Source organism: Mauremys reevesii, linkage group 21, assembly GCF_016161935.1.
Source record: "Mauremys reevesii isolate NIE-2019 linkage group 21, ASM1616193v1, whole genome shotgun sequence".
Taxonomy (NCBI): domain Eukaryota; kingdom Metazoa; phylum Chordata; order Testudines; family Geoemydidae; genus Mauremys; species Mauremys reevesii.
Genome location: NC_052643.1, coordinates 22,774,679 through 22,801,376, shown reverse-complemented (window position 1 = coordinate 22,801,376; position 26,698 = coordinate 22,774,679). Strand labels below are relative to the sequence as shown.

Sequence of the window (26,698 nt, the reverse complement as noted above, 5' to 3'; positions counted from 1 at the left end):
ACACTCCCAGGGTTTAATTGCCCCCTGAAACCGTCCCTCGCTGACTCTTCAGCACGCCTGGTCCCCATCAGTCCCCCTTGGTTTTACTGCTCCCCAGTCACTTACTGCAGGAAGCGCCATCCACAGGGTGCAGTAGATCCCACCGCTGGCACCAGTTGTCATGGAGCGTGGGGGAGTCAGAGCCCTGCACCCCCAGCTTTCTGGGATTCACCAGGACTCTCAGCCAGCCAGTAAAACAGATGCAGGCAGCCCCAAACTCCCCTGCAACCTTCCCAGGTTAATACTCCCCACTCAGCATTCACAAAACATATCAAGAACATTCCCACTTTGTCACAGGGGCACACATACAACCCCCCACCTTGCTCCCGAAGGGAGCCTGAGAGAACAGAGAGTGTCACCCTGAAATCCCAACACGTGGGCTCTGGCTGCTCCCATCCAGCAGGGGGCAGTAGTACACGCTTCCCTCCTCCCCCCCCCCGACACGTGCACACAGGTGGTTCTGAGCTGCACTGTGACGGAGCAGGGAGTGGGGAGGATTGACCTGGGGAGTTTACTGGGCTGTCTGCATTGGGGGATGGGAGAGCAGTGGGTGACTTCACTTGAGCCTGTAACCTGAGCCAGGAGGGGGGTTGTGTCCGGGCGACACCTTTGCCCAGGAACCTGGCCAAAGGCTGGGGGAGGAGCTGGGGGAAGGCTGGGTGAGAGGCTGGAGGAGGTTTTTCAGTTTGGAGGGTCTGAGGGAATGGTGGGAATCCCAAGGCTGGGGTCTAAGCTCCCTTCCGCCCTCCCCCCACAAGGGACCTGACTGGGGGGTCCTGGTTGTACCTACAAGCTCTGTTTGGGACTGTGTTCCTGTTGTCTAATAAACCTTCTGTGTTACCGGCTGGCTGAGAGTCCCGGTGAATCGCAGGAAGTGGGGGTGCAGGGCCCGGGCTCCCCCACACACCGTGACAGCTGGTGGCAGAGGTGGGATGTACTGCACCCCATGAATGACTTTTCCTGCAGTAAGTGACTGGGGAGCAGTAACACGAAGGGGGATTGACAAGGACCAGGTGTGCTGAAGATTCAGAGAGGAGCAGTTTTGGGGGGCGGATGAGCTATGCTTAACCTCTGGGAGTGTCAAGTATCAGAGGGGTAGCCGTGTTAGTCTGGATCTGTAAAAGCAACAAAGAATCCTGTGGCACCTTATAGACTAACAGACGAGGGAGTGTGTGGCCAGCAAGAAGGACTGTTGCAGTAACAGGGTCCCCAGGTGGAGGAGTCTGCAGTTGGACTCTGGGAGAGAGATGGTGACCTGGAGAAGGGCTGGCACACTAGGAGTTCCTCCTGGTAACTGTGGGGACCTGAGAGCACCCAGGCCTGTGAGCGGCCAATGGGAAAATGTATAAGAAGCGCCTTAAGAGCAACCTGGTTGAGCTGAGCCTGTAAGCTGAGCCAAGACGGGGGTTGCGGCCACGCCTGGGAACCTGGACAAAGGCTGGAGAAGGAGCTGGGGGAAGGCTGGGTGAGAGGCTGGAGGGGGGGTTTTCAATTTAGAGGGTCTGGGGGACCGGAGGGAACCCCAAGGCTGGGGTCTAAGCTCCCTGCCCCCCCCTCGAGGGACCTGAGTGGGGGGTCCTGGTTGTACCTACAAGCCCAGCTTGGGACTGTGCTCCTGTCATCTAATAAACCTTCTGTTTTACTGGCTGGCTGAGAGTCCCGGTGAATCGCAGGAAGTGGGGATGCAGGGCCCAGACTCCCCCACACTCCATGACATGCACGTTCTCACTCTCTCATCTGTGTTTCAGCTGGCGTGCGAGGACGTGAACGTGGATCGGTTCTATCCCGTGTTGTACCCAAAGGTAGGCTGGAGGCAACGTGCCTGGGGGACGGAAGCCAGCCTGTGCTTTCTGACAGCTCCCACACGCCCATGTACACCCAGCCTGCCTCTCCACCACGGGGGCTCCCCCAGGGGTCCCAGCAGGGACCCCTGGCCTGCAGCAGGTACCAGGCTGGGCATTCCACAGCCAGTCAGAACTTAGTCCAGCTTTAGCCCCAGGCCTGGCTGGCTCCTTTGCCAGGTTTGCCCGTGGTCAGAAGCAGCAGTGCCAAGCCCCCCTCCCCCCCAGGGAGCCTTTCTCAGGGTGCTCCCGGCCCAGCATAGAGCTCCACCCAGGGGTTTGGAGGAGCTTCCTCCTTGCAGGAGAGGCGCCCCCATCCTAGGGGCTTACCTCACTGGCTGGGTTTATAACAGGGCTGGCTCCTGCCCCCTGACGCCAGTGCTGAGGGCAGAGCATTCTGTCCTGGGCTGGGCTGGGGTCCGGCTGCTCCATGGCAAAGCTCCCACCCCTGGGGTGGGTCAGAGGAAGCCCTGGACTTGGGAGAGTCCATCCCTCCCACAGCACATATCTGCAGTCCACTGAGGCGGGGAGGGGGACACCAGACAGCACAGGAAAGAGGGGCATCCCTGGGTGACTCCCAGACACATGCCCCCCAAATGTCCCAGAGCTCTGGCTCCGTCCTGTGTCTGCTGACAGGCAGAAGAGCATTGTGGGTAACTACATGTGAATGAAGGCACAAAGGGCTGGAGTTGGAAAAGAGCTCAGGTCCCTGCTGCACCCGTCGCCCTCTGCTCCACGGGTCCCCAGCCCCCAGGGCTTCCTGGTCGCAGTGCTAGGAATTCGCACAGAGCTGTGCGAGGGGCCTGGGCTTGCACCAGGTGGAGACAAGAACCAGAGTCCTAGATATCAGCGATGGGAAAAGCCTGGTAGAGCCAGCCCAGACCCTGTCTGTGTGGCTTGTTCCTGCTCCAGGGGCTCCCCTCGCCCACCCGCCAGTGGGAGGAAATTTTCTAACGGGATGTTTTTCCATTGGAAACACCAGTTCAGAGACAGCAAACATTCCACGGAATCGTCTCGCCTTGGTAACTTCCTTTCCAAATGGAAACGAAGTGCTGGGTGCAGGGCCAGGGGCGTTGCGTGGGGCCAGACGTGTCCTGCCAGGCGCAGGGCGTCCTTGCCGGGTGCAGAGCTTGGGAGGTACCATTCGGAGTGCCCCACTTTGATCTTTTCCAAATGCAGCATTTTGGTTTTCCATTTTGAAACAACTTTTCCTTCCATTTTTTTGAGTATTGTGTATTATAAAATGGGGCAAGAAGTGGCGCTGGGAAGGGAAGGGTCAGATTTTGTCAGAGCTTCGATCAGCCCCAGATGAGTTTTCTTTCAGAAAATTGATTTGTGGGAAATTTCAAATGTTCTGGGACGGAAGAAATGTTGAAATCATGAGACACCCTCCTCCACCCAAAAATCCAGATTCTGTACTGCCCCATGCCTCACATCCCACACCTACCGCCCTGGGAGCAGGGGCGGCTCTAGGCACCAGCAAAACAAGCTGGTGCCTAGGGCGGCAAAATCTAGGGGGCGGCAAAAGGCTGGGGCTCCAGCTCATCCTGCCGCTCCCCTGTGGCCGGGGGGCCGGCAGGCTGGGCCGGCGGACCTGCCGCAGTCATGCCTGCGGGAGGTCCACCGGAGCCCCGGGATGACTGGACCTGCCGCAGGCATGACTGCAGAGGGGGCGCTCGTCCCGCGGCTCGCCTGGACCTCCCACAGGCATGACTGCGGCAGCTCAAGCGGAGCCGCCGGACCCGCGAACCGTCCGCAGCCGCGGGAGGTCCAGCCGAGCCACGCGGGACCAGCGGTCCCTCTGCAGTCATGCCCGTGGGAGGTCTGCTGCTCCCGCGGCTCCGGGGCGCCTCCCGCGCATGACTGCTTGGGGCGGCCAAAAAGGTAGAGCCGCCCCTGCCTGGGAGGAACTTGCCCCATGCAGCACCCCCGCCATGTGTGGATCGTGAGTCCCCCCCAGGGCCGGGTCCCTGTCACAGCCCAGAGGGAGCAGGGGTTCCTGGCAGCCGGATGTAACCAGCCTCTCCCGTCTCCCCAGGCCTCCCGTCTCATTGTCACCTTCGACGAGCATGTCCTCAGCAATCACTTCAAGTTCGGTGTCATCTACCAGAAGTTGGGCCAGGTGGGTCAGTCTCTGTGCAGCGGGGGCTGGGCTTTCCGGGACAAGCAGCCTGTGGCAGGGACGGGAGCCCCCAACCCTCCGGCTGCCGCTCCAGCTCAGCATGGCTGTTGGTGAGCAGGAGCGGCTGGAGCCGGGTTTCCTGAACACACCAGGGACATCTCCCTGGCATCCCGTTCTCCCAGCTGCTTTCATCTCAGCACAGCAATGGCCCCTGTGCTTTGCCAAGAGCTGTAATGGATTCAGGCGCCATGGCAGGGGCTATCCAGCGAAACCGTTCCCTTGACTACACAGCGTTTGTCCTGGTTCTGTTACCGGAGGTGGGGTGGGGTGAAGAGCATCACTTAACGGTTAAGGCTGGGAACTGTGAGTCTGGAGAGTTCTGTTACCTGCTTCTCCCGTGACCCTTTACAAGTCATGTCCCCCCTGCCTCAGTTTCCCCACCAGTTAAATGGGGAGAACCCCGAAGCTGGGTGCACATACAAGCTGTTGGTGAGGGGCTGCGACAGCCCCAGATGAAGGATTGCGATGGCTACTCCACAGAGCTGGGCCCCAGTGGCTGTCATGCTCTCTGCAGGCACTGCCATCGGGGGCATGGCGGGTTCACTCTGCAGGTCAGAGCTCAGCTCATGGCACAGACCCGGGGGAGACTCGGCCGTAGCAGAGGCTCTTCACCCCTGCACCTCCGCTAGCGGCTCCTTTGCCCCCTCTCACAGACTCAGTTTCTCTCCAGCCAGGCTGTCTGGACAGGCCTCAACCCAGCACAGCCCTGGGCTCATGCTAAGCTGGGCAGGGGCCCAGCCCTGTCCTAACTCCTCTGTTTTGCTGGCCATGTTGCAGACGTCCGAGGAGGAGCTGTTCGGCACCACCGAGGAGAGCCCAGCCTTCATGGAGTTCCTCGACTTCCTGGGCCAGAAAGTCCAGCTGCAGGATTTCAAAGGGTGAGCGAGCCTGTGTGTGGAGAGGAGGGAGGCTGGCCCCCTGCGCTGCTCTGGCCCCTCTTTGCTAAGCCTGTGCCACTCGCGGTACCACAGATCGGCCTGGCCTTGCAGCTGCTGTCCCAGACAGGGCAGGGTGGGCATCTGCCTGAGGCCTGGGTCTTTTTGGTGGCAGGTTCCGGGGAGGGCTGGACGTGACCCATGGCCAGACGGGAACAGAATCCGTCTACTGCACCTTCCGCAGCAAGGAGATCATGTTCCATGTGTCCACAAAGCTGCCCTACACCGAGGGCGACGCCCAGCAGGTAGGAGAGAGCTGCAGTACCCCCCGGCAGGGGCTTCACACGGGCATGCATGTTTGCACATGTATGGGCACGTATGTGTATACACCCCCTAAAGTACAGCCCCACGTAGCCACCCAGCCCTGCATGTGCACCCCACCCACCCTGGCAGGAGCTGCACACAGAAACGCATGTCTGCACATATATGGGCACACACACACAGCCCACCTGCATATCACCCTTCTACGCAGTCACTGAGCAGCGTGACACACAGCCCCTGGCCTGCTCCCCATGAGCTCTAACCCAGCCCCATTCCCCCACCGGACTGAAGAGACACTCGCCAGTGCCGAGGCCCCGTCTCGGCCCAGAGGGGAGGGGGGATATCGACAAGGGGCAGCCAGGAGATCCCCCTGTCCCTCTGGCTCAGCCTGTCTATGCTCCTGCCCCTCGCCGAGCTCCCAGTCTCCCTGCTCCATCTCCCACCACTTCCCCTCCTTGACCTGTGCTGGGCCTGGCCGCCTGGGCACGGGGCTTGGGCTGTGGGAGTAATGCCCTCCCCACTGCGCTCAGTTGCAGAGGAAAAGGCACATCGGGAACGACATTGTGGCCATCGTCTTCCAGGACGAGAACACACCCTTCGTGCCGGACATGATCGCCTCCAATTTCCTGCACGCCTACATTGTGGTGCAGGCGGAGAAGCCCTGCTCCGAGAGCACGCTCTACAAGGTGAGCGCACACCCGGGGGCCTGCTTGGAGCCCGCCAGGGACCCAGCCCAATTGGTGGGGCACCACCGAGTTACCATGGCACTAACAGGGCAGGGGCTAGGCCACAGATCTGCTCCCAGCGAGGGACTGGGAGCTGAGGGAACAGGCCTGGGAAGACCGCTGGGCATGGGAAGCAATCCATGGCACTCAGTAATGGGCCACAAGGCTCTTAATATGGGAGTGGCAGTCCCTAGTGGTTATAGATAGGGGCTGGTAGTCAGGACTCCTGGTTCTGTTCCCAGCTCTGGGAGGGGGTGAGGTCTCAGGATTAGAGCAGGGGGCTGGTAGTCAGGACTCCTGGGTTCTGTTCCCAGCTCTGGGAGGGGGTGAGGTCTCAGGATTAGAGCAGGGGGCTGGTAGTCAGGACTCCTGGGTTCTGTTCCCAGCTCTGCCACTGACTCTGTGTGATATGGAGCCAGTCTCTGTGCTTCAGTTACCTCTTGGGACTAATGATCATGTGAGTCCCAAGTTGAAGTGTGGGTGTTATCACTGCTCCCCCTGGGATGGTCACTGGAGGAGGGGGAGCCCTGTCCAGAGCACATGGCCTGGGCGTGAGGTGCTTGAACCTGGAGCCAGGCTGCTGCTGACCCAAGGACACCCTGTGGACCTGAAGTGGAAGGTCCTGTTTCAATGCTAAGCCCCTGGCCCCAGTGATCTGGGGAGATGGCAGCTCTGGGGGGAGCAGCACTGCTCTCACCACATGCTGCCGGAGAGTCCTGGCCAGAGGGCTGGGCCCGTCGTCAGGGGGCTGGAGGCCGCTGCTCAGCACAGCCGAGCGGGGCTGGGAGGGGTGAGCTCTTGGGCAGGCACACTGCTCGGAGGGATGCACTGCTCCCGGGCACTACAGGCCCCAGTGCTTCTGCCCAGGCTGTCAGGAGGGTGATTCCCCTGTGCCATGAAGACATCCCAGTGTCCAGTAAGTGGTGCAAGGCAGGGGGCCCTGCAGGAAAGAGCTGCCCAGCCCATCTGGGCCCTCCCTTGTCTAGACGTACCCGGGCTCAGGTGGGACTGACAGTGCCGTGTCTTGCAGGTCTCCGTCACGGCCCGGGACGATGTGCCTTTCTTTGGCCCTCCACTGCCTGACCCAGCCGTTTTCAGAAAGGTGAGAGGCCCCCAGGCAGGCACTGACCTCCCCAGAGGGGACGTGCTGAACTTCCCTGGGGCCAGCTCGTCTGTCTGCACTTCCAGCCCAGGCTGGCTGGGGCTGTGCGCTGTGCGGGAGTCACGCTCTCTGCTGGGAATGGGGGGCTCGGAGCAGGGATTTGGGCAGCCAGCCATGGAGTCTGCTGGTGAGTGCCCTGTCCCATTGCGGTAATGCCTGGAACTCGGGGGCAGGCGGGGCCAAGGGTGGGTGGAGCCTCCTGCTGCCATGTGCTAGTCCCACCACCAGGGCTTGCTTGGCCGCTGCCCACCGAGCTCATTCCCTAGGGAAAGGCAGAGGCTGATGTGGGGTTTCTCCTCCCGCAGGGCCTCGAGTTCCAGGAGTTTCTGCTGACCAAGCTGATCAACGCCGAGTATGCCTGCTACAAAGCCGAGAAGTTTGCCAAGCTGGAGGTGGGTCAGGAGCCACGTGCCAGGTGCTGCGTTCTGACCTGGCATCCTCCCTTGCCCCCCCAGCAATGCCCAGTACCTGCCCTCCCCTCACCCATTGCCCCATGCCTCATTCTGGCCCCGTCTCTCTATCCTGTGAGAGCCAGTGTGCCTCAGTGCCCACATTAGGGCTCTGGGAGCAAGGGTGGCGAGACGATGCCCTCGGTCGTCGGCTCTGGGGCCAGGGCCAGGCCTCGCCGCACAGCTGCATGCAGTTGTTACGCCGGGCCCAGGATACGGCCAGCGAGCAGAGCAGCATGTGCCAAAGGCTCCTGGGGACACCCCCGCTCTACAAGGCCGACAGCCGGGCACCGAGCAGGAGCCAGGGACAGAATCACAACTCGTTGTCTGTCCCCCCAATACTCAGTCCCCTCTGCCCCCTTCGTTCCTGATCGCTACTGCCCCCAGCCCGGGCCTCCACTGCCGCTAATGCCGCCTGTGCCCCTCCTGCCACAGGAGCGCACGCGGGCAGCTCTGCTGGAGACGCTGTACGAGGAGCTGCATGTTAACAGCCAGTCCATGATGGGCCTGGGTGGGGATGAGGACAAGCTGGAGAACGGCAGCGGGGGGAGCGGAGGTTTCTTCGAGTCCTTCAAGGTGAGAGGGGCGTGTCCCCGTCCCTGGCAGCGCAGCTCTCCAGCCAGGGGCCGCCAAGGCCTGGGAGACTGCACATCAGCTCAGAGCACTGGGAAGGGGACAGTGTTTGAGGGCAGGGGGAACCCACACTTTTAGCCCCTCAAGCAGTGGTCCCCAAACTTCTCACCATCATGCCCCCCCTACACCTCTTTGCACCCCCCCCCATGCCCCTCGGGAGCCAGAGCCGGGAGCGGGGCCATGGCTCCTGGGTGGGGGGAGGGGTAAGGGGGCCAAGGCTGGGGGTGGGTTTGGGGCCAGGAACAGGGCTGGAGGCTGAAGCTGGGGGCAGGACTGGGGTTGGGGCTGGGAGCAGAGCCATAGGTGGGGGCTGGGCTAAGGCCAGGGCCGGGAGTGGAAGCCGGGGCTGGGCCACAGTCGGGGGTGAAGGCTGGGGGCGAGGCTGGGGTTGGGGCTGTGGCTGGAGCAGAGGGGAGCTGCATGGTACTCCCACCGTGCCCCCCATGAGGGCTGGCCAGGGCCCCACTGCACTCACCCCAGAGTTCCTCCGTGCCCCCCAGGTGGGCACATCCCACATCCCTTCAAGGGATGTAGTAGCATCCAATGGTTAGAGCAGGGCCTGGGAGGCAGGAGTCCTGCCACCACCAAGTGATTTAGACAAAGATTCAGGAAAAGGTCCACTTGGAGTTCCTATTTCCCCAAAATATCCCCCCAAGCCCCTTCACTCCCTTTCCTGGTGTAGAAGAAACAAACTCCACTCTCAGGTTGGAAGCAACAAAATCAGAGACAGCTTTATTCAGGACATGCAATTGCAAGGGAAGAACACAGCTGACAGAGAGCATCTCTGCCTCAGTTTCTTCAAAGTACAAGCACTATCACACAAGCATTTATACATTTTAGTGTCATTAATGCATTAATTAAAAACATCTGCAGTTTGTTTATGTTCTGTCCTGCCCATTCCTGTATTTTCTCACTTCTGTTCTCAAACATCGCTATCTCAAGGCTGGGTCACGCTGACTCAACTCTGCTGTCTTCCCACCCGCTTCTGACGTGAGCCCTGCTTCTACAGGTCCCGCGATATTAGGCTAAGACTTAGCATGACAGTTGCTCTGTTTCTTACAACTGAGAGGCCTATATTTAAATCCTTTAACCCTGTTTCCACACTGGGGAGGCTTGAGAATAATACACCAACCAATTGCATTTAATAAAAGTACAGACCAGACACTTTATTTTTAGGACACTAAAAATCAATCAGGTTCTTAAAAGAAGAACTTTATTATAAAGAAAAATGTAAAAGAAGCACCTCTGTAAAATCAGGATGGAAAGTAATTTTACAGGGTGATAATAAGATTTAAAACACAGAGGATTCCCCTCTAGGCTCAACTTTAAAGTTACAAAAACAAGAATAAACCTCCCTCTTAGCACAGGGAAAATTCACAAGCTAAACCAAAAGATATTCTAATGCATTTCCTTGCCTTTACTTACAATTTCTGTAATTTTAGGTGTATCATTTTAAGGTATCTTTTCAAGAGATGGGTTACCTGCTTGGTCTCTCTCTCTCTCTCTCCAGAGGTAAACAACAAAGAGAGCACAAACAAAACCTCCCCGCCCCCTCTCCCTCTCCCCCCAGATTTAAAAGTATCTTCTTTTCCCATTGGTCCTTCTGGTCAAGTGCCAACTAGGTTAATTGAACTGATTAACCCCTTACAGATAAAATGATTCTGTACCTCTGGCCAGGAGGGGTTTTATGTTACTGCAGACATAAAGGTTGTTACCCTTCCCTTTATATTTATGACACGCCCCCCAAATCACAGATGGTGCTGGACAGCCTGTTCCACACTGGCTGTGATTTCTTCCTGGAGCTGTAGGAGACAACAGAGTTACTAAGACACATGCACCTTTAGATATACTACTGACTATATAAAAACTAACAATATTTCCCACATTTCAAGGACGATTTTAACCAGTTGATTCTGGGAAACTTTCACGGGAGAGTGCATCAGCCACTTTGTTAGAAGCTTCTGAAATGTGTTGTATTTCAAAATCAAAATCTTGGAGAGCTAAACTTCACTGAAGAAATTTTTTGTTATTTTCCTTGACAGTATGAAGCCACTTCAGTGCAGCATGGTCAGTTTGCAGGTGGAAACGCCGTCCCCAAACTTATCAGCGTAGCTTTTCCAGCGCGTACACAATGGCGTAACATTCCTTTTCGGTGATTGACCAGTGGCTTTCCCTCTCAGACAGTTTTTTACTGAGAAACACGACAGGATGGAATTTTTGATCCGGTCCTTCCTGCATTAAAACTGCTCCCACACCACGCTCAGACGCATCTGTGATTACTAGGAAAAGTTTGTCAAGGTCTGGTGTCCTTAGCACAGGGTCAGACATGAGTGTCGCTTTAAGCTGGTTAAAGGCCTTCTGACACTCTTCAGTCCACTGAAGTGCATTTTGCTGTGTCTTTTTGGTTAGGTCTGTCAGTGGGGGTGGCAATTTGGCTGTAGTGCGGTACAAATTGCCTGTAATATCCGGCCAAGCCTAAGAAGGATTGGACCTGTTTCTTTGACTTTGGGACAGGCCACTTTTGGATACATCCACTTTGCCCTGTAGGGGATTGTAGTTCCTCGACCCACCTGGTGTCCAAGGTAAGTCACTCTGTTTAGGCCTATTTGACACTTTTTAGCCTTAACAGTTAGTCCTGCCTCCCTTATGCGCTCAAAGACTTTTTGTAGATGTTTTGCCCATGAATCAGAAAAGATGGGCACATCATCAAGGTATGTGACTGCAGATTCTCCCAGTCCCGCTAGGAGACCATCTACAAGTTTCTGGAAGGTGGCGGGTGCATTTCGCAGCCCGAAAGGGAGCACATTGAATTCATACAGCCCTGCATGGGTGACGAAGGCCGACCTTTCCTTGGCGGGTTCATCTAGCGGTACTTGCCAGTACCCCTTGGTTAAGTCTAAGGTAGAGATGAACTGGGCACGTCCCAGTTTCTCCAATAGCTCATCTTTGCATAGCATTGGATCAGTGGTCCTCAACCTTTTTGTGGCCAGTAGCACATTCATGTTTTCAGAAGAGTGTGGGAGGCGCCAACAATTTTTTAAAGCTTATTTTGAATTTGTACATTAAATAATATGAAAAACATCATATTTAATATTACATAATATATGAATCCATAAGATAAAAAGGGTAATTTTACATGTAAAAGGTATTAATTAAATTATTCGGCAATTACTCTTTCACCTTACCATGTGAATTTGCTCTTTTTTATCTACCTGTAAGAAAAATTAAGGGGTTTTTACAAAATAAATATCATAAACAGTTTTCATCTTATTTATTTTAAAAAAGTAAAACATTGTTGAACTGCTGGTCCAAATATATTTGTTAGTCTTACTTTAACATAGAATGAAACCTGCAGCTCCGGAGTTCTCTGTCCCCAGCAGGTGTGGGGTCGCGGTTTCTCTCCGGCTTAAGCCACGGTCCCGCGCCTGCTGGGAACCGAGAACACCGGCACCTGCAGCTCCGGAGAAGCTGGAGAGAAGCCGCAGCCCCATGTCTGCCAGGGACAGAGAACACCGGCGCCCGCAGCCTGCAGCCCCGGAGTTCTCGGTCCCCGGCAGGCACGGGGCCGCGGCTTCTCTCCCCTGCTGGGCACTAGGCGGGCGCACATAAATGCCCCGGCGGGTGCCATGGCGCCCACGGGCACCACGTTGGGGACCACTGCATTGGATAGTTGTCTGGGCGAGTCACAGCATTTAGCTTACGGTAGTCCATGCAAAAGTGTGTTTCCCCTTCTGGTTTGGGAACTAGAACCACTGGAGATGCCCATGCACTTTTAGAGGGGCGGATGACCCACATCTGTAGCATGTCCTGGATCTCCCATTCTATAGCAGTTTTGGCTTGAGGAGCCGCCTGGTAAGGTTGGGCTCTAACTGGGCGAGCATTACCTGTGTCAATGGAGTAGTGTGCCCTTTCTATCCATCCTGGGGTGGCTGAGAACATCGTCACGAAGCAAGTGCACAGCTCCTTGATCTGCTGTTGCTGCAGACGTCCGAGGGTCATGGAGAGGTTCACCTCTTCCACGCCACCGTCACTTTTCCCTTCGTAGTAGACACCTTCAGACCACTCAGCGTCATCTCCTCCCTGGGCTGTAAACGGACAATCTTTAACTCTCTGGAATAAAGGGGTTTTACAGAATTAACATGGTACACTTTAGGCTTTAGAGTTGAGGTGGGGGATGCTATGAGATAGTTAACAGCTACCAGGTGCTCTTGGATCATAAATGGCCAGTCCCACATTGCTTCCATCTTATGGGCCTGGAGCATCTTCAAGACCATGACCTGGTCCCCTACTTTGAAGGAACATTCTCTGGCATGTTTCTCATACCAGGCCTTTTGCTCTTTCTGAGCATCTTTTAGGTTTTCTCTAGCAAGGGTTAAAGAGTTTCAGAGGGTGTGTTTTAGGCTGTTTACAAAGTCCAGAATGTTAGTTCCTGGAGAAGGCATAAACCCCGCCCATTGCTGCTTCACCAGCTGTAATGGCCCCTTAACCTCACAGCCATACACAAGTTTAAATGGTAAAAACCCTAAACTGGGATGTGGTACAGCCCTGAAGGAAAAGAGCAACTGCTGCAACACTAGGTCCCAATCATTGGAGTGTTCATTTACGAATTTACGTATCATGGCCCCCAAAGTTCCGTTAAACTTCTCCACCAGGCCCTTTGTTTTGGTGGTGGTAAGGGGTGGCAACCAAGTGGTTCACTCCATGAGCTTCCCACAGGTTTTTCATGGTCCCTGCCAGGAAATTAGTTCCCGAATCCGTAAGGATGTTGGCGGGCCAACCTACCCTGGCAAAAATGTCTGTTAATGCCTGGCACACACGTGTAGCCCTGGTGTTGCTTAGGGCTACTGCTTCCAGCCATTGGGTGGCAAAATCCATGAAAGTCAGTATGTACTGCTTTCCTCTGGGGGTCTTTTTTGGGAAAGGACCCAGAATATCCACAGCTACTTGCTGAAATGGAACCTCAATTATGGGGAGTGGCTGGAGAGGGGCCTTGACCTGGTCTTGGGTTTTCCCCACTCTTTGGCACACCTCACAAGACCGGACATAATTAGCAACGTCCTTGCCCATCCCCTCCCAGTGGAAGGACTTCCCCAAACAGTCTTTGGTCCTGTTCATCCCAGCATGGCCACTGGGATGATCATGGGCTAAGCTTAAGAGCTTTACCCGGTACTTAGTTGGAACTATCAACGGTGTCTGAGGATGCCAGTCTTCCTGGTGCCCACCAGAAAGAGTTTCCTTGTATAAAAGTCCTTGTTCTACAACAAACCGGGATCGATTAGAAGAGCTGAGAGGCAGTGGGTTGCTCCGTGCTGCCGTTCAAGCTCCCTGGAGGCTTTCATCTGCTTCCTGCTCGGCCTGGAACTATTCCCTTGATGCTGGAGACATCAGTTCCTCACTGGATTGTGGACTTGGGCTTGGTCCTGCTGGAAGTGATGTAGGTGATGGGGCTGTTTCAGTTGACTGTGAACTGCTCTCCTCTGGTGCACTTTGTGGTATTTCAGGCTCCGGCTGAGCCTCTTGCATAGGTTTAGCTGTGCCGGCTCAGTAGTGCCCTCTGGCGTTGGAGTTGTAGACGGGGTTGCAAGTGCTGGATTCAGTGCTGGCAATAGTTCTGGTGCTGGTTGCTCTGCCCATTCCGGTTCTGGGACTGGCTTTGGTTGGGTCTCTGGGACTGAATCCACTACGGCTGTTGCAGTCGTTGGCAGGGGATCCGGTTTTACCACCTCAGTTTCGGGCTCTGGTAACAGAGACTGGGCCCTGGTGGACGGCTCAGGAAGAGGGATAGATGTGGAAGCTTGCTTAGCCTGGCTACGGGTGACCATTCCCATCCTCTTGGCCAGCTTCACATGGTTGGCCAAGTCTTCCCCCAGCAGCATGGGAATGGGATAATCATCATAGACTGCAAAAGTCCACATTCCTGACCAGCCCTTGTACTGGACAGGCAACTTGGCTGTAGGCAGGTTTAAAGAGTTTGACATGAAGGATTGAATTGTCACTTGGGCCTCTGGGTTGATGAATTTAGGGTCCACTAAGGATTGATGACACCTGTGCTCCAGTGTCCCTCAACGCGATAACCTTCTTCCCACCCACACTCACAGTTTCCCTTCGCTCTGAGAGTATCTGGGAGGCATCTGGGCCAATCTGTTGGGGTTCTTGGGGCAGTTGGCCTTCATATACCCCAGCTTAGTACATTTAAAACATTGCCCAGCTGACTGGTCACTGGGGCGAGGTGAGTTGCTGGAGACTGGTGTGGTGGGACGATAAGGTGTTTGGGGTTTTCCTTGGGATGTAGGTGGGGCCTTGGGCTGCCCCCAGTGGTAGGGTGTTGTTTCGGGTTGTCCCTTCTGGTATCCGCTCCAACTGATACTAGCTTTTTTCTTTTCCACCACCTCCACCCATTCGGTTCCGATCTCCTCCGCCTCAATTACAGTTTTGGGCTTCCCATCTAGGATGTACCTTTCTATTTCCTCAGGAACACCCTCTAAGAACTGCTCCATTTGCATTAGTAAAGACAGATCTTCCAGAGATGTAACGCTTGCTCCTGATACCCAGGCATCCCAATTTTTTACAATGTGTTAGGCATGTCGGGACAATGCCACGTCTGGTTTCCACCTTTGGGCTCTGAACTGCCGACGGGCATGCTCAGTGTTAACTCCGTTCTAATTCTGGCCTTTTTTAAAAAGCGTTTGTAGCTGTTCATGTGTTCCTTAGGCATTTCAGCTGCCACCTCTGCTAAGGGTCCACTGAGCTGCGGCCTCAGCTCCACCACATACTGGTCTGTAGAGATGCTGTACCCAAGGCAGGCCCTTTCGAAATTTTCTAAGAAGGCCTCTGTATCATCACCTGCCTTGTAGGTGGGGAATGTTTTGGAATGGGGAGCGGTACCTGGAGAAGGATTATTAGGGTTACCTGCTGGACCCAGCTTAGCCCTTTCCAGATCTAAGCACTTCAGCTCTAACTCTGTATCCAAGTGTTTCGCCTCCATTTCCGTCTCGAAGCATTTTGCCTCTTTCCTCTCCTCTGCTTCCAAGTCCAAGCACTTTAAGGCCATCTGTCTTTCATGTTCTTTCTGTCTCTCTTCAGCTTCCAATCTGGCTAATTCTAGTTTCTTTTGGACCTCACTTTCCGTCCTCCTAGCCTTCCTGTGCTTAGCCTGGCCTAACCCCAGAGCTAGAAAGAAAAAAGAAAAAAAAAAGAAAAAGTGTCCTTTTAAAAAAATACCTCCCTGGTTTTCAAGCCTAAAATAAAAAAAAAATCCTTTTAATATCCTGAGGTCCGTGCTTCTGGTTCAAAATGATCCCACCGCGCTGCCACCATGTCAGGATTCCCTCCCCACTCTGAACTCTGGGGTACAGATGTGGGGACCCACATGAAAGACCCCCTAAGCTTATTTCTACCAGCTTAGGTTAAAACTTCCTCAAGGCACAAATCCTTTCCTTGTCCTTGGACAGTATTGCTGCCAGCACCAAGTGATTTACACAAAGATTCAGGAAAAGGACCACTTGGAGGTCCTATTTCCCCAAAATATCCCCCCAAGCCCCTTCACCCCTTTTCCTGGGGAGGCTTGAGAATAATATACCAATCAATCACCTTTAATAAAAGTACAGACCAGACCCTTTATTTTTAGGACACTAAAATCAATCAGGTTCTTAAAAGAAGAACTTTATTATAAGGAAAAAAGTAAAAGAAGCACCTCTGTAAAATCAGGCTGGAAGGTAATTTTATAGGCTGATAAAAAGATTTAAAACACAGAGGATTTCCCTCTAGGCTCAAAGTTACAAAGACAGGAATAAACCTCCCTCTTAGCATAGGGGAAATTCACAAGCTAAAACAAAAGATATTCTAATGCATTTCCTTGCCTTTACTTACAATTTCTGTAATTTTAGATGTATCATTTTAAGGTATGTTTTCAAGAGATGGGTTACCTGCTTGGTCTCTCTCTCTCTGTCCAGAGGGAACCAACAGAGAACATAAACAACACCTCCCCCATCCCACGATTTAAAAGTATCTTCTTTTCCCATTGGTCCTTCTGGTCAGGTGCCAACTAGGTTAATTGAACTGATTAACCCCTTACAGGTAGAATGATTCTGTACCTCTGTCTGTACCTCTGGCCAGGAGGGGTTTCATGTTACTGCAGACATAAAGGTTGTTACCCTTCCCTTTATATTTATGACAACAACCAATGTCCTGGTTGATGGGAGCCATCAAGATTCCAAACCACCATTAATGAAGCATATTTCAGTTACATTATATTCACACTTATTAGCATATTTTCATACAAGCATATGGAGTGCAATGTCACAGGCTGGCCTGGTGGCCCAGCCATCTTTGCAGAGGGCTCAGTGGTCCCCATGACAGAGCTGCCTGCGAGTGGCCAGTGTGCTGAGTTTTCTCATCAGTTTTGCTGTCTGGGTTTCACCTCTGGGGGCTCTGGCTCCTGCCCACCTGGTCCAGGGGGCGCACCCAAGTTCCCAGCAGCGCTGTGTCACATGGGGCACAGACGGACTCGCCTGGCCCTGCTAACCTGGCCTGGACGGGTGGGGTAGAGAAGTGTCCACTGTTCCCCAGGGACCTAGGGGATATGTCAGCTCTCAGGGGAGCCCTAAATCCATAGAGGACAAGGGTGACTCTGGATCTGGCCTGCACTAAGCAGGTTGATGAGAGCTGCACTGTCTCCTGCATGCCCCCTGGCATGGGGACAGATCTAGCCAAGCAGGAGAGAGGGGACGTGGCTGCAGACTAGCAGTGAGGTGCATAGTGTCTTCCCCTGACTCTCAGGCACATCCGCAGCTCTCCGTATTACTCAGCAGGGAGCACTAATAAGCAGGACTCCCATTGTCTCGCCCTCTCCACGTCTGTCTCCCTCCCAGCCTGGCTGGCAAGCACCCACCTGAGTCAGCCTTTTGCATGGCACTGGCACCCCACCAGTCGGGTGCCTGCATGTGGCACTCACCACGGTCCATTCTGAAGCACAGCATTGGAGCTGGGGCAGAGTCTGGCAGCGGGCCATGCTGGCACCCATCTCACCCTGTTGCAGCGAAAGCTCCTCCAGGCAAACGCCCCTTCCTGAGCACTCAGCCACGGCACTTGCCTCCAGGCAGGCCTTCCATGCACAGGAGGGTGCTGAGCTTGCCTGGCCCAGCAGGAGGATCGCAGCCCCTTGGGCAGGGGGGTCAGGGCACTGGGACGTTATGGCTGCAGGATTGAAAGGGACTGAAGGAGCTGGGTGCCCCATGCCCAGGGGATCTCCACACCTGTGAAAACACCAGCCTAGGTGACTTCTTCAAGGTCACACGGGAAGGCAGCATTGGGAATAGCACTCAGGAGTCCTGGCTGCCCTAGACCCTACGCCCTTCCAGCGTGGAGGGTGTCCTGGCTGCCAGTGCCATTTTGAGCACTAGACACGATCCCTTCCAGAGCCGAGAGTGGAACCCAGGAGTCCTGGTGCCAGTCCTTGCTCTCAGCACTAGCCACGTTGGCTTGTGGGTTCCTTTGTTTGGTGGGACAGGAGAGTGAAACGTGTCCCAGGCTGTGCCAGCCAAGTCCTGCGCATTCCCCCAAGGAAGTACAGGTGAACTGAAGCGTGCAGTGCTCCTTTCCGCTAGTTACAGCCCCAGGCCAGGAGCCGGATATGCTGTCCGCCCCCGGCTCCTCTCTGCCCCGTCCCAGCGCTGAGCCAGCGGCTGTCAGCCCCCGCCCCCAGCCCAGCTGCGGGTGTCGGGGAAATGCAGGCACCCTAGTGCGGGGCTGGGAGGAGAAGCTGCTCAGATGGGGCCAGCACTGGGCCGGGAGCTTGGTACAAGCTGGCAAACAGCACCAGGAAGCACTGGGAAGATTTACTGTGCCCCCACAGCTGGGCAATGCCCCTCCAATCTGCTCATGCTTTCTGTGCTGGGGGGGCAGCGTGTGGGGCCATCAGTGCGGGGGCTGTTGGCCTCGGCTGTCCCCCAACCACTAGGAGTTCACTGTTCCCGAGGTGAGACGTCACTATGTGGAGTTCCCTGCCACCTGGGCTCATAGGCCACGTCCAGTGAGTGGGTCATCCTACAGCCATTCACGTAGGCTGGCGGCTGGTTCTCAATTCTCATGCTGTAGGACAGCAGCTAGTTGCTGCAGGGGTCAGGCAGGAACCCCCAGCCCCACCATGGACACCCCTTGCTACGTACAGTAGTGGGAAGGGGACTTTAGCCTCCTTCTGGAGCCTCAAGAGTTCTCCGTTGCCAGGGTCTGGCTCGTGGTCCAGGCCCACCCAGCACAGCCCATGCTCAAGGTGACAGCCCCAGCGCATGCCGCCACACGCTGCCGTTTGTCCGGGGAGCCAGTGTTGGGGGATGGGGTTTGTCTCAGGCTCTGCTTCCCACAACCCCCTCCCTGCTCCCCAGAGCGTGTCCCGGTGTCTCTCCCCTCCAGCCTGCTGCAGCTCTGTGCTTGGGCCCAGCAGCTGTGGGCTGGTGGCCCTGAGCCCAGTGCCAAAGCGCCACAGGCAGTGAGTGACGGCGACTGAATTCCCTTCCAGCGCGTGATCCGCAGCCGCAGCCAGTCCATGGATGCCATGGGCCTCAGCAGCAAGAAGCAGAACACGGTGTCCACCAGCCACAGCGGCAGCTTCGGCCACAACAACCCAGACATGGCCAAAACCACAGGCATAGTGAGTGTGAGCATCCCCGCATCCCTGCCGGGCCTGCTTCCGCTCTGAGCCCCGCCCCCTGCTCTGACCCCGCCCCCTGCTCTGAGCCCTGCCCCTGCTCTGACCCCGCCCCTGCTCTGAGCCCTGCCCCTGCTCTGAGCCCTGCCCCTGCTCTGAGCCCCGCCCTTCTGACCCCATCCTGCTCTGAGCCCCGCCCCCTGCTCTGACCCCTGTCTGACCCCATCCAGCTCTGAGCCCCGCCTCCTGCTCTGAGCCCCGCCCCCTGCTCTGAACCCCGCCCCCTGCTCTGAGCCCCACCTGTCTGACTCCATCCTGCTCTGAGCCCCGCCCCTTCTCAGAGCCCCGCCCCAGCTCTGAGCCCCTCCTGTCTGCCCCCCTCCTTCTCTGAGCCCCGCCCCCTGCTCTGAGCCCCACCTGTCTGACTCCATCCTGCTCTGAGCCGCCCCTGCTCTGAGCCCCCCCCTGCTCTGAGCCCCACCTGTCTGAGCCCCGCCCCTGCCCTGAGCCCCGCCCCCTGCTCTGAGCCCCACCTGTCTGACTCCATAATTCTCTGAGCCCCGCCCCCTGCTCTGAGCCTTGCCTCCTGCTCTGAGCCCCACCTGTCTGACCACATCCTGCTCTGAGCCCCGCCCCTGCTCTGAGCCCCGCCCCAGTTCTGAGTCCCGCCCCCTGCTCTGATCCCCAGCTGTCTGACTCCATAATGCTCTGAGCCCCACCTGTCTGACTCCATCCTGCTCTGAGCCCCGCCCCTGCTCTGAGCCCCGCCCCTGCTCTGAGCCCCACCTGTCTGAGCCCCGCCCCCTGCCCTGAGCCCCGCCCCCTGCTCTGAGCCCCACCTGTCTGACTCCATAATGCTCTGAGCCCCGCCCCCTGCTCTGAGCCCCACCTGTCTGACCACATCCTGCTCTGAGCCCCGCCCCTGCTCTGAGCCCCGCCCCTGTTCTGAGTCCCGCCCCCTGCTCTGATCCCCACCAGTCTGACCCCATCCTGCTCTGAGCCCCGCCCCCTGCTCTGACCCCTGTCTGACCCCATCCAGCTCTGAGCCCCGCCTCCTGCTCTGACCCCTGTCTTCTCTGAGCCCTGCCCCCTGCTCTGAACCCCGCCCCCTGCTCTGAGCCCCACCTGTCTGACTCCATCCTGCTCTGAGCCCCGCCCCCTCCTCTGAGCCCCGCCCCCTGCTCTGAGCCCCACCTGTCTGACTCCATCCTGCTCTGAGACCGCCCCTGCTCTGAGCCCCCCCCCTGCTCTGAGGCCCGCCCCCTGCTCTGAGCCCCACCTGTCTGACCACATCCTGCTCTGAGCCCCGCCCCTGCTCTGAGACCCGCCCCTGCACTGAGCCCCACCTGTCTGAGCCCCGCCCCTGCCCTGAGCCCTGCCCCTGCTCTGAGCCCCGCCTGTCTGACCCCATCCTGCTCTAAGCTCCGCCCCTGCTCTGAGCCCCGCCCCTCCTCTGAGCCCCACCTGTCTGACTCCATAATGTTCTGAGCCCCGCCCCCTGCGCTGAGCCCCGCCCCTGCTCTGAGCCTCACCTGTCTGACCCCATCCTGCTCTGAGCCCAGCCCCCTGCTCTGAGCCCCACCTGTCTGACTCCATCCATCTCTGAGCCCCGCCCCCTGCTCTGAGCCCCACCTGTCTGACTCCATCCTACTCTGAGCCCCGCCCCCTGCTCTGAGCCCGGCCCCCTGCTCTGAGCCCCACCTGTCTGACTCCATAATGCTCTGAGCCCCGCCCCCTGCTCTGAGCCCCACCTGTCTGACCCAATCCTGCTCTGAGCACCGCCCCCTGCTCTGAGCCCCACCTGTCTGACTCCATCCTGCTCTGAGCCCCGCCCCTGCTCTTTGCCCCGACCCTGCTCTGAGCCCCACCTGTCTAAGCCCCGCCCCTGCCCTGAGCCCCGCCCCTGCTCTGAGCCCCACCTGTCTGACTCCATAATGTTCTGAGCCCCGCCCCCTGCTCTGAGCCCCGCCCCTGCTCTGAGCCCCACCTGTCTGACCCCATCCTGCTCTGAGCCCGCCCCTGCTCTGACCCCTGTCTGACCCCATCCAGCTCTGAGCCCCGCCTCCTGCTCTGACCCCAGTCGTTTCTGAGCCCCGCCCCCTGCTCTGAGCCCTGCCTCCTGCTCTGAGCCCCACCTGTCTGACCACGTCCTGCTCTGAGCCCCGCCCCTGCTCTGAGCCCCACCTGTCTGACTCCATCCTGCTATGAGCCCCGCCCCCTGCTCTGAGTCCCGCCTGTCTGACCCCATTCTGCTCTGAGCCCCGCCCCCTGCTCTGAGACCCCCCTGTCTGACTCCATCCTGCTCTGAGCCCTGCCCCTGCTCTGAGCCCTGCCCCTGTTCTGAGTCCGCCCCTGCTCTGAGCCCCACCTGTCAGACCCCATCCTTCTCTGAGCCCCGCCCCCTGCTCTGAGACCCGCCCCTGCTCTGAGCTCCACCTGTCTGAGCCCCGCCCCCTGCCCTGAGCCCCGCCCCCTGCTCTGAGCCCCACCTGTCTGACCCCATCCTGCTCTGAGCCCCGCCCCTGCTCTGAGCCCCACCTGTCTGACCCCATCCTGCTCTGAGCCCCGCCCCCTGCTCTGACCCCTGTCTGACCCCATCCAGCTCTGAGCCCCGCCTCCTGCTCTGACCCCTCTCTTCTCTGAGCCCTGCCCCTGCTCTGAACCCCGCCCCTGCTCTGAGCCCCACCTGTCTGACTCCATCCTGCTCTGAGCCCCGCCCCCTTCTCTGAGCCCCGCCCCCTGCTCTGAGCCCCACCTGTCTGACTCCATCCTGCTCTGAGCCCCGCCCCCTGCTCTGAGCCCCGCCCCCTGCTCTGAGTCCCGCCCCTGTTCTGAGTCCCGCACCCTGCTCTGAGCCCCACCTGTCTGACCCCATCCTGCTCTGAGCCCCGCCCCCTGCTCTGACCCCTGTCTGACCCCATCCAGCTCTGAGCCCCGCCTCCTGCTCTGACCCCTGTCTTCTCTGAGCCCTGCCCCCTGCACTGAACCCCGCCCCCTGCTCTGAGCCCCACCGGTCTGACTCCATCCTGCTCTGAGCCCTGCCCCTCCTCTGAGCCCCGCCGCTGCTCTGAGCCCCACCTGTCTGACTCCATCCTGCTCTGAGCCCCGCCCCCTGCTCTGAGCCCTGCCCCTGTTCTGAGTCCCTCCCCCTGCTCCGATCCCCACCTGTCTGACCACATCCTGCTCTGAGCCCCGCCCCTGCTCTGAGACCCGCCCCTGCTCTGAGCCCCACCTGTCTGAGCCCTGCCCCTGCCCTGAGACCTGCCCCTCCTCTGAGCCCCGCCTGTCTGACCCCATCCTGCTCTAAGCTCCGCCCCCTGCTCTGAGCCCTGCCCCTGTTCTGAGCCCCACCTGTCTGACTCCATAATGCTCTGAGCCCCGCCCCTGCTCTGAGCCCCGCCCCCAGCTCTGAGCCCCACCTGTCTGCCCCCCCCCTGGTCTGAGCCCCGCCCGCTGCTCTGAGCCCCACCTGTCTGCCTCCAACCAGCTCTGAGCCCCGCCCCCTGCTCTGAGCCCCACCTGTCTGACTCCATCCTTCTCTGAGCCCCGCCCCCTGCTCTGAGCCCCACCGGTCTGACTCCATCCTACTCTGAGCCCCGCCCCCGGGGGTGAGCCCCGCCCCCGGCTCCGAGCGCGACCGGTCTGCCCACGTCCGGCTCTGAGCCCCGCCCCCTGCTCTGAGCCCCACCTGTCTGACTCCATCCTGCTCTGAGCCCCGCCCCTGCTCTTTGCCCCGCCCCTGCTCTGAGCCCCACCTGTCTGAGCCCCGCCCCCTGCCCTGAGCCCCGCCCCCTGCTCTGAGCCCCACCTGTCTGACTCCATAATGCTCTGAGCCCCGCCCCCTGCTCTGAGCCTTGCCTCCTGCTCTGAGCCCCACCTGTCTGATCACATCCTGCTCTGAGCCCCGCCCCTGTTCTGAGTCCCGCCCCCTGCTCTGAGCCCCACCTGTCTGACCCCATCCTGCTCTGAGCCCCGCCCCCTGCTCTGACCCCTGTCTGACCCCATCCAGCTCTGAGCCCCGCCTCCTGCTCTGACCCCTGTCGTCTCTGAGCCCCGCCCCCTGCTCTGAGCCCCGCCTGTCTGACTCCATCCTGCTCTGAGCCCCGCCCCCTGCTCTGAGCCCCGCCCCTGCTCTGAGCCCCACCTGTCTGACTCCATCCTGCTCTGAGCCCCGCCCCTGCTCTTTGCCCCGCCCCTGCTCTGAGCCCCTCCTGTCTGACTCCATCCTTCTCTGAGCCCCGCCCCCTGCTCTGAGCCCCACCTGTCTGACTCCATCCTGCTCTGAGCCCGCTCCTGCTCTGAGCCCCGCCCCCTGCTCTGAGCCCCACCTGTCTGACCCCATCCTGCTCTGAGCCCCGCCCCCTGCTCTGAGCCCCACCTGTCTGACTCCCTCCTGCTCTGAGCCCCGCCCCTGCTCTGAGCCCCGCCCCTGCTCTGAGCCCCGCCCCCTGCCCTGAGCCCTGCCCCTGCTCTGAGCCCCACCTGTCTGACTCCATAATGCTCTGAGCCCCGCCCCTGCTCTGAGCCCCACCTGTCTGACCACATCCTGCTCTGAGCCCCGCCTGCTCTGAGCCCCGCCCCCTGCTCTGAGCCCCACCTGTCTGACCCCATCCTGCTCTGAGCCCTGCCCCTGCTCTGAGCCCCGCCCCCTGCTCTGAGCCCCACCTGTCTGACTCCATCCTGCTCTGAGCCCCGCCCCCTGCTCTGAGCCCCACCTGTCTGAGCCCCGACCCCTGCCCTGAGCCCCGCCCCCTGCTCTGAGCCCCACCTGTCTGACTCCATCCTGCTATGAGCCCCGCCCCCTGCTCTGAGTCCCGCCTGTCTGACTCCATAATGCTCTGAGCACCGCCCCCTGCTCTGAGCCCCGCCCCCTGCTCTGAGCCCCACCTGTCTGACGCCCTCCTGCTCTGAGCCCCGCCCCCTGCGCGGAGCCCCACCTGTCTGACTCCATAATGCTCTGAGCACCGCCCCCGGCTCTGAGCCCTGCCCCCTGCTCTGAGCCCCACCTGTCTGACCCCATCCTGCTCTGAGCCCCGCCCCCTGCTCTGAGCCCCACCTGTCTGACTCCATCCTGCTCTGAGCCCCGCCCCTGCTCTTTGCCCCGCCCCTGCTCTGAGCCCCACCTGTCTGAGCCCCGCCCCTGCTCTGAGCCCCGCCCCCTGCTCTGAGCCCCACCTGTCTGACTCCATAATGCTCTGAGCCCCGCCCCTGCTCTGAGCTCCGCCCCTGTTCTGAGTCCCGCCCCTGCTCTGAGCCCCGCCTGTCTGACTCCATCCTGCTCTGAGCCCCGCCCCCTGCTCTGACCCCTGTCTGACCCCATCCAGCTCTGAGCCCCGCCTCCTGCTCTGACCCCTGTCGCCTCTTAGCCCCGCCCCCTGCTCTGAGCCCCCCCTGCCTGTCTCCCTCCTGCTCTGAGCCCCGCCCCCTGCTCTGAGCCCCTGCCCCTGCTCTGAGCCCCACCTGTCTGACTCCATAATGCTCTGAGCCCCGCCCCTGCTCTGAGCCCCGCCCCCTGCTCTGAGCCCCACCTGTCTGACCCCATCCTGCTCTGAGCCCCGCCCCCTGCTCTGAGCCCCACCTGTCTGACTCCATCCTGCTCTGAGCCCCGCCCCTGCTCTGAGCCCCGCCCCCTGCCCTGAGCCCCGCCCCCTGCTCTGAGCCCCACCTGTCTGACTCCATAATGCTCTGAGCCCCGCCCGCTGCTCTGAGCCCTGCCTCCTGCTCTGAGCCCCACCTGTCTGATCACATCCTGCTCTGACCCCGCCCCTTCTCTGAGCTCCGCCCTGTTCTGAGTCCCGCCCCTGCTCTGAGCCCTGCCCCTGCTCTGAGCCCCACCTGTCTGACCACATCCTGCTCTGAGCCCCGCCCCTTCTCTGAGCCCCGCGCCTGTTCTGAGTCCCGCCCCCTGCTCTGAGCCCCACCTGTCTGACCCCATCCTGCTCTGAGCCCCGCCCCTGCTCTGATCCCCACCTGTCTGAGCCCCACCTGCCCTGAGCCCCTGCCCCTGCTCTGAGCCCCGCCCCTGCTCTGAGCCCCACCTGTCTGACCCCATCCTGCTCTGAGCCCTGCCCCTGCTCTGAGCCCTGCCCCTGCTCTGAGCCCCACCTGTCTGACCGATCCTGCTCTGAGCCCCGCCCCTGCTCTGACCCCTGTCTGACCCCATCCAGCTCTGAGCCCGCCTCCTGCTCTGACCCCTGTCTTCTCTGAGCCCTGCCCCTGCGCTGAACCCCGCCCCTGCTCTGCGCCCCACCTGTCTGACTCCATCCTGATCTGATGGCCGCCCCCTGGTGTGAGCCCCGCCCCCTGCTCTGAGCCCCACCTGTCTGACTCCATCCTGCTCTGAGCCCCGCCCCCTGCTCTGAGCCCCGCCCCTGTTCTGAGTCCCGCACCCTGCTCTGAGCCCCCCCTGACTGACCCCATCCGGCTCTGAGACCCGCCCCTGCTCTGAGCCCCACCTGTCTGAGCCCCGCCCCCTGCTCTGAGCCCCGCCCCCTGCTCTGAGCCCCGCCTGTCTGACCCCATCCTGCTCTAAGCTCCGCCCCTGCTCTGAGCCCCGCCCCTCCTCTGAGCCCCACCTGTCTGACTCCATAAAGCTCTGAGCCCGCCCCTGCTCTGAGCCCTGCCTCCTGCTCTGAGCCCCACCTGTCTGATCACATCCTGCTCTGAGCCCCGCCCCTGCTCTGAGCCCCGCCCCTGTTCTGAGTCCCGCCCCCTGCTCTGAGCCCCACCTGTCTGACCCCATCCTGCTCTGAGCCCCGCCCCCTGCTCTGACCCCTGTCTGACCCCATCCAGCTCTGAGCCCCGCCTCCTGCTCTGACCCCTGTCGTCTCTGAGCCCGCCCCTGCTCTGAGCCCCGCCGGTCTGACTCCATCCTGCTCTTAGCTCCGCCCCCTGCTCTGAGCCCCGCCCCCTGCTCTGAGCCCCACCTGTCTGACTCCATAATGCTCTGAGCCCCGCCCCCAGCTCTGAGCCCCGCCCCTGCTCTGAGCCCCACCTGTCTGACCCATCCAGCTCGTAGCCCCGCCCCTGCTCTGAGCCCCACCTGTCTGACTCCATCCTGCTCTGAGCCCCGCCCCTGCTCTGAGCCCCTGCCCCTGCTCTGAGCCCTGCCCCTGCCCGCAGCCCCGCCCCCTGCTGCGAGCCCCAGCTTACGGACTCCATACTGCTCCTCGCCCCCCCACCTGCTCTGAGCCCCACCTGTCTGACCACATCCTGCTCTGAGCCCCGCCCCTGCTCTGAGCCCCGCCCCCTGCTCTGAGCCCCACCTGTCTGACCCCATCCTGCTCTGAGCCCCGCCCCCTGCTCTGAGCCCCGCCCCCTGCTCTGAGCCCCACCTGTCTGACCCATCCTGCTCTGAGCCCCCCCCCCCGCACTGAGCCCCACCTGTCTGAGCCCCGACCCCTGCCCTGAGCCCCGCCCCCTGCTCTGAGCCCCACCTGTCTGACTCCATGCTGCTCTGAGCCCCGCCCCCTGCTCTGAGTCCCGCCTGTCTGACCCCATCCTGCTCTGAGCCCCGCCCTTGCTCTGACCCCGCCCCTTCTCTGAGCTCCGCCCCTGTTCTGAGTCCCGCCCCTGCTCTGAGCCCTGCCCCCTGCTCTGAGCCCCACCTGTCTGACCCCATCCTGCTCTGAGCCCCGCCCCCTGCTCTGAGCCCCGCCCCTGCTCTGAGTCCCGCCCCCGGCTCTGAGCCCCACCAGTCAGACCCCAACCAGCACTGAGCCCCGCCCTTGCTCTGAGCCCCACCCCCTGCTCTGAGCCCCACCTGTCTGACTCCATCCTGCTCTGAGCCCCGCCCCCTGCTCTGAGCCCCACCTGTCTGACCCCAT

At 59.5% G+C, this 26,698-nt stretch overlaps 1 protein-coding gene across 3 annotated transcripts in view; it reads left to right on the top strand.

The window, feature by feature from the left end:
• The window catches only part of LOC120387851 (RAP1 GTPase activating protein), a 186,651-nt gene that overhangs the window by 129,837 nt on the left and 30,116 nt on the right, over positions 1-26,698 (top strand). For all 3 annotated transcript variants that reach the window (XM_039509121.1, XM_039509119.1, XM_039509122.1), the window contains exons 10-18: positions 1,788-1,841; positions 3,919-4,002; positions 4,840-4,940; positions 5,113-5,242; positions 5,789-5,944; positions 7,014-7,085; positions 7,451-7,537; positions 8,030-8,170; positions 18,744-18,875. In XM_039509121.1, the coding sequence (XP_039365055.1) occupies positions 1,788-1,841; positions 3,919-4,002; positions 4,840-4,940; positions 5,113-5,242; positions 5,789-5,944; positions 7,014-7,085; positions 7,451-7,537; positions 8,030-8,170; positions 18,744-18,875 (957 nt within the window). The remainder of the gene's footprint in view (positions 1-1,787; positions 1,842-3,918; positions 4,003-4,839; positions 4,941-5,112; positions 5,243-5,788; positions 5,945-7,013; positions 7,086-7,450; positions 7,538-8,029; positions 8,171-18,743; positions 18,876-26,698) is intronic.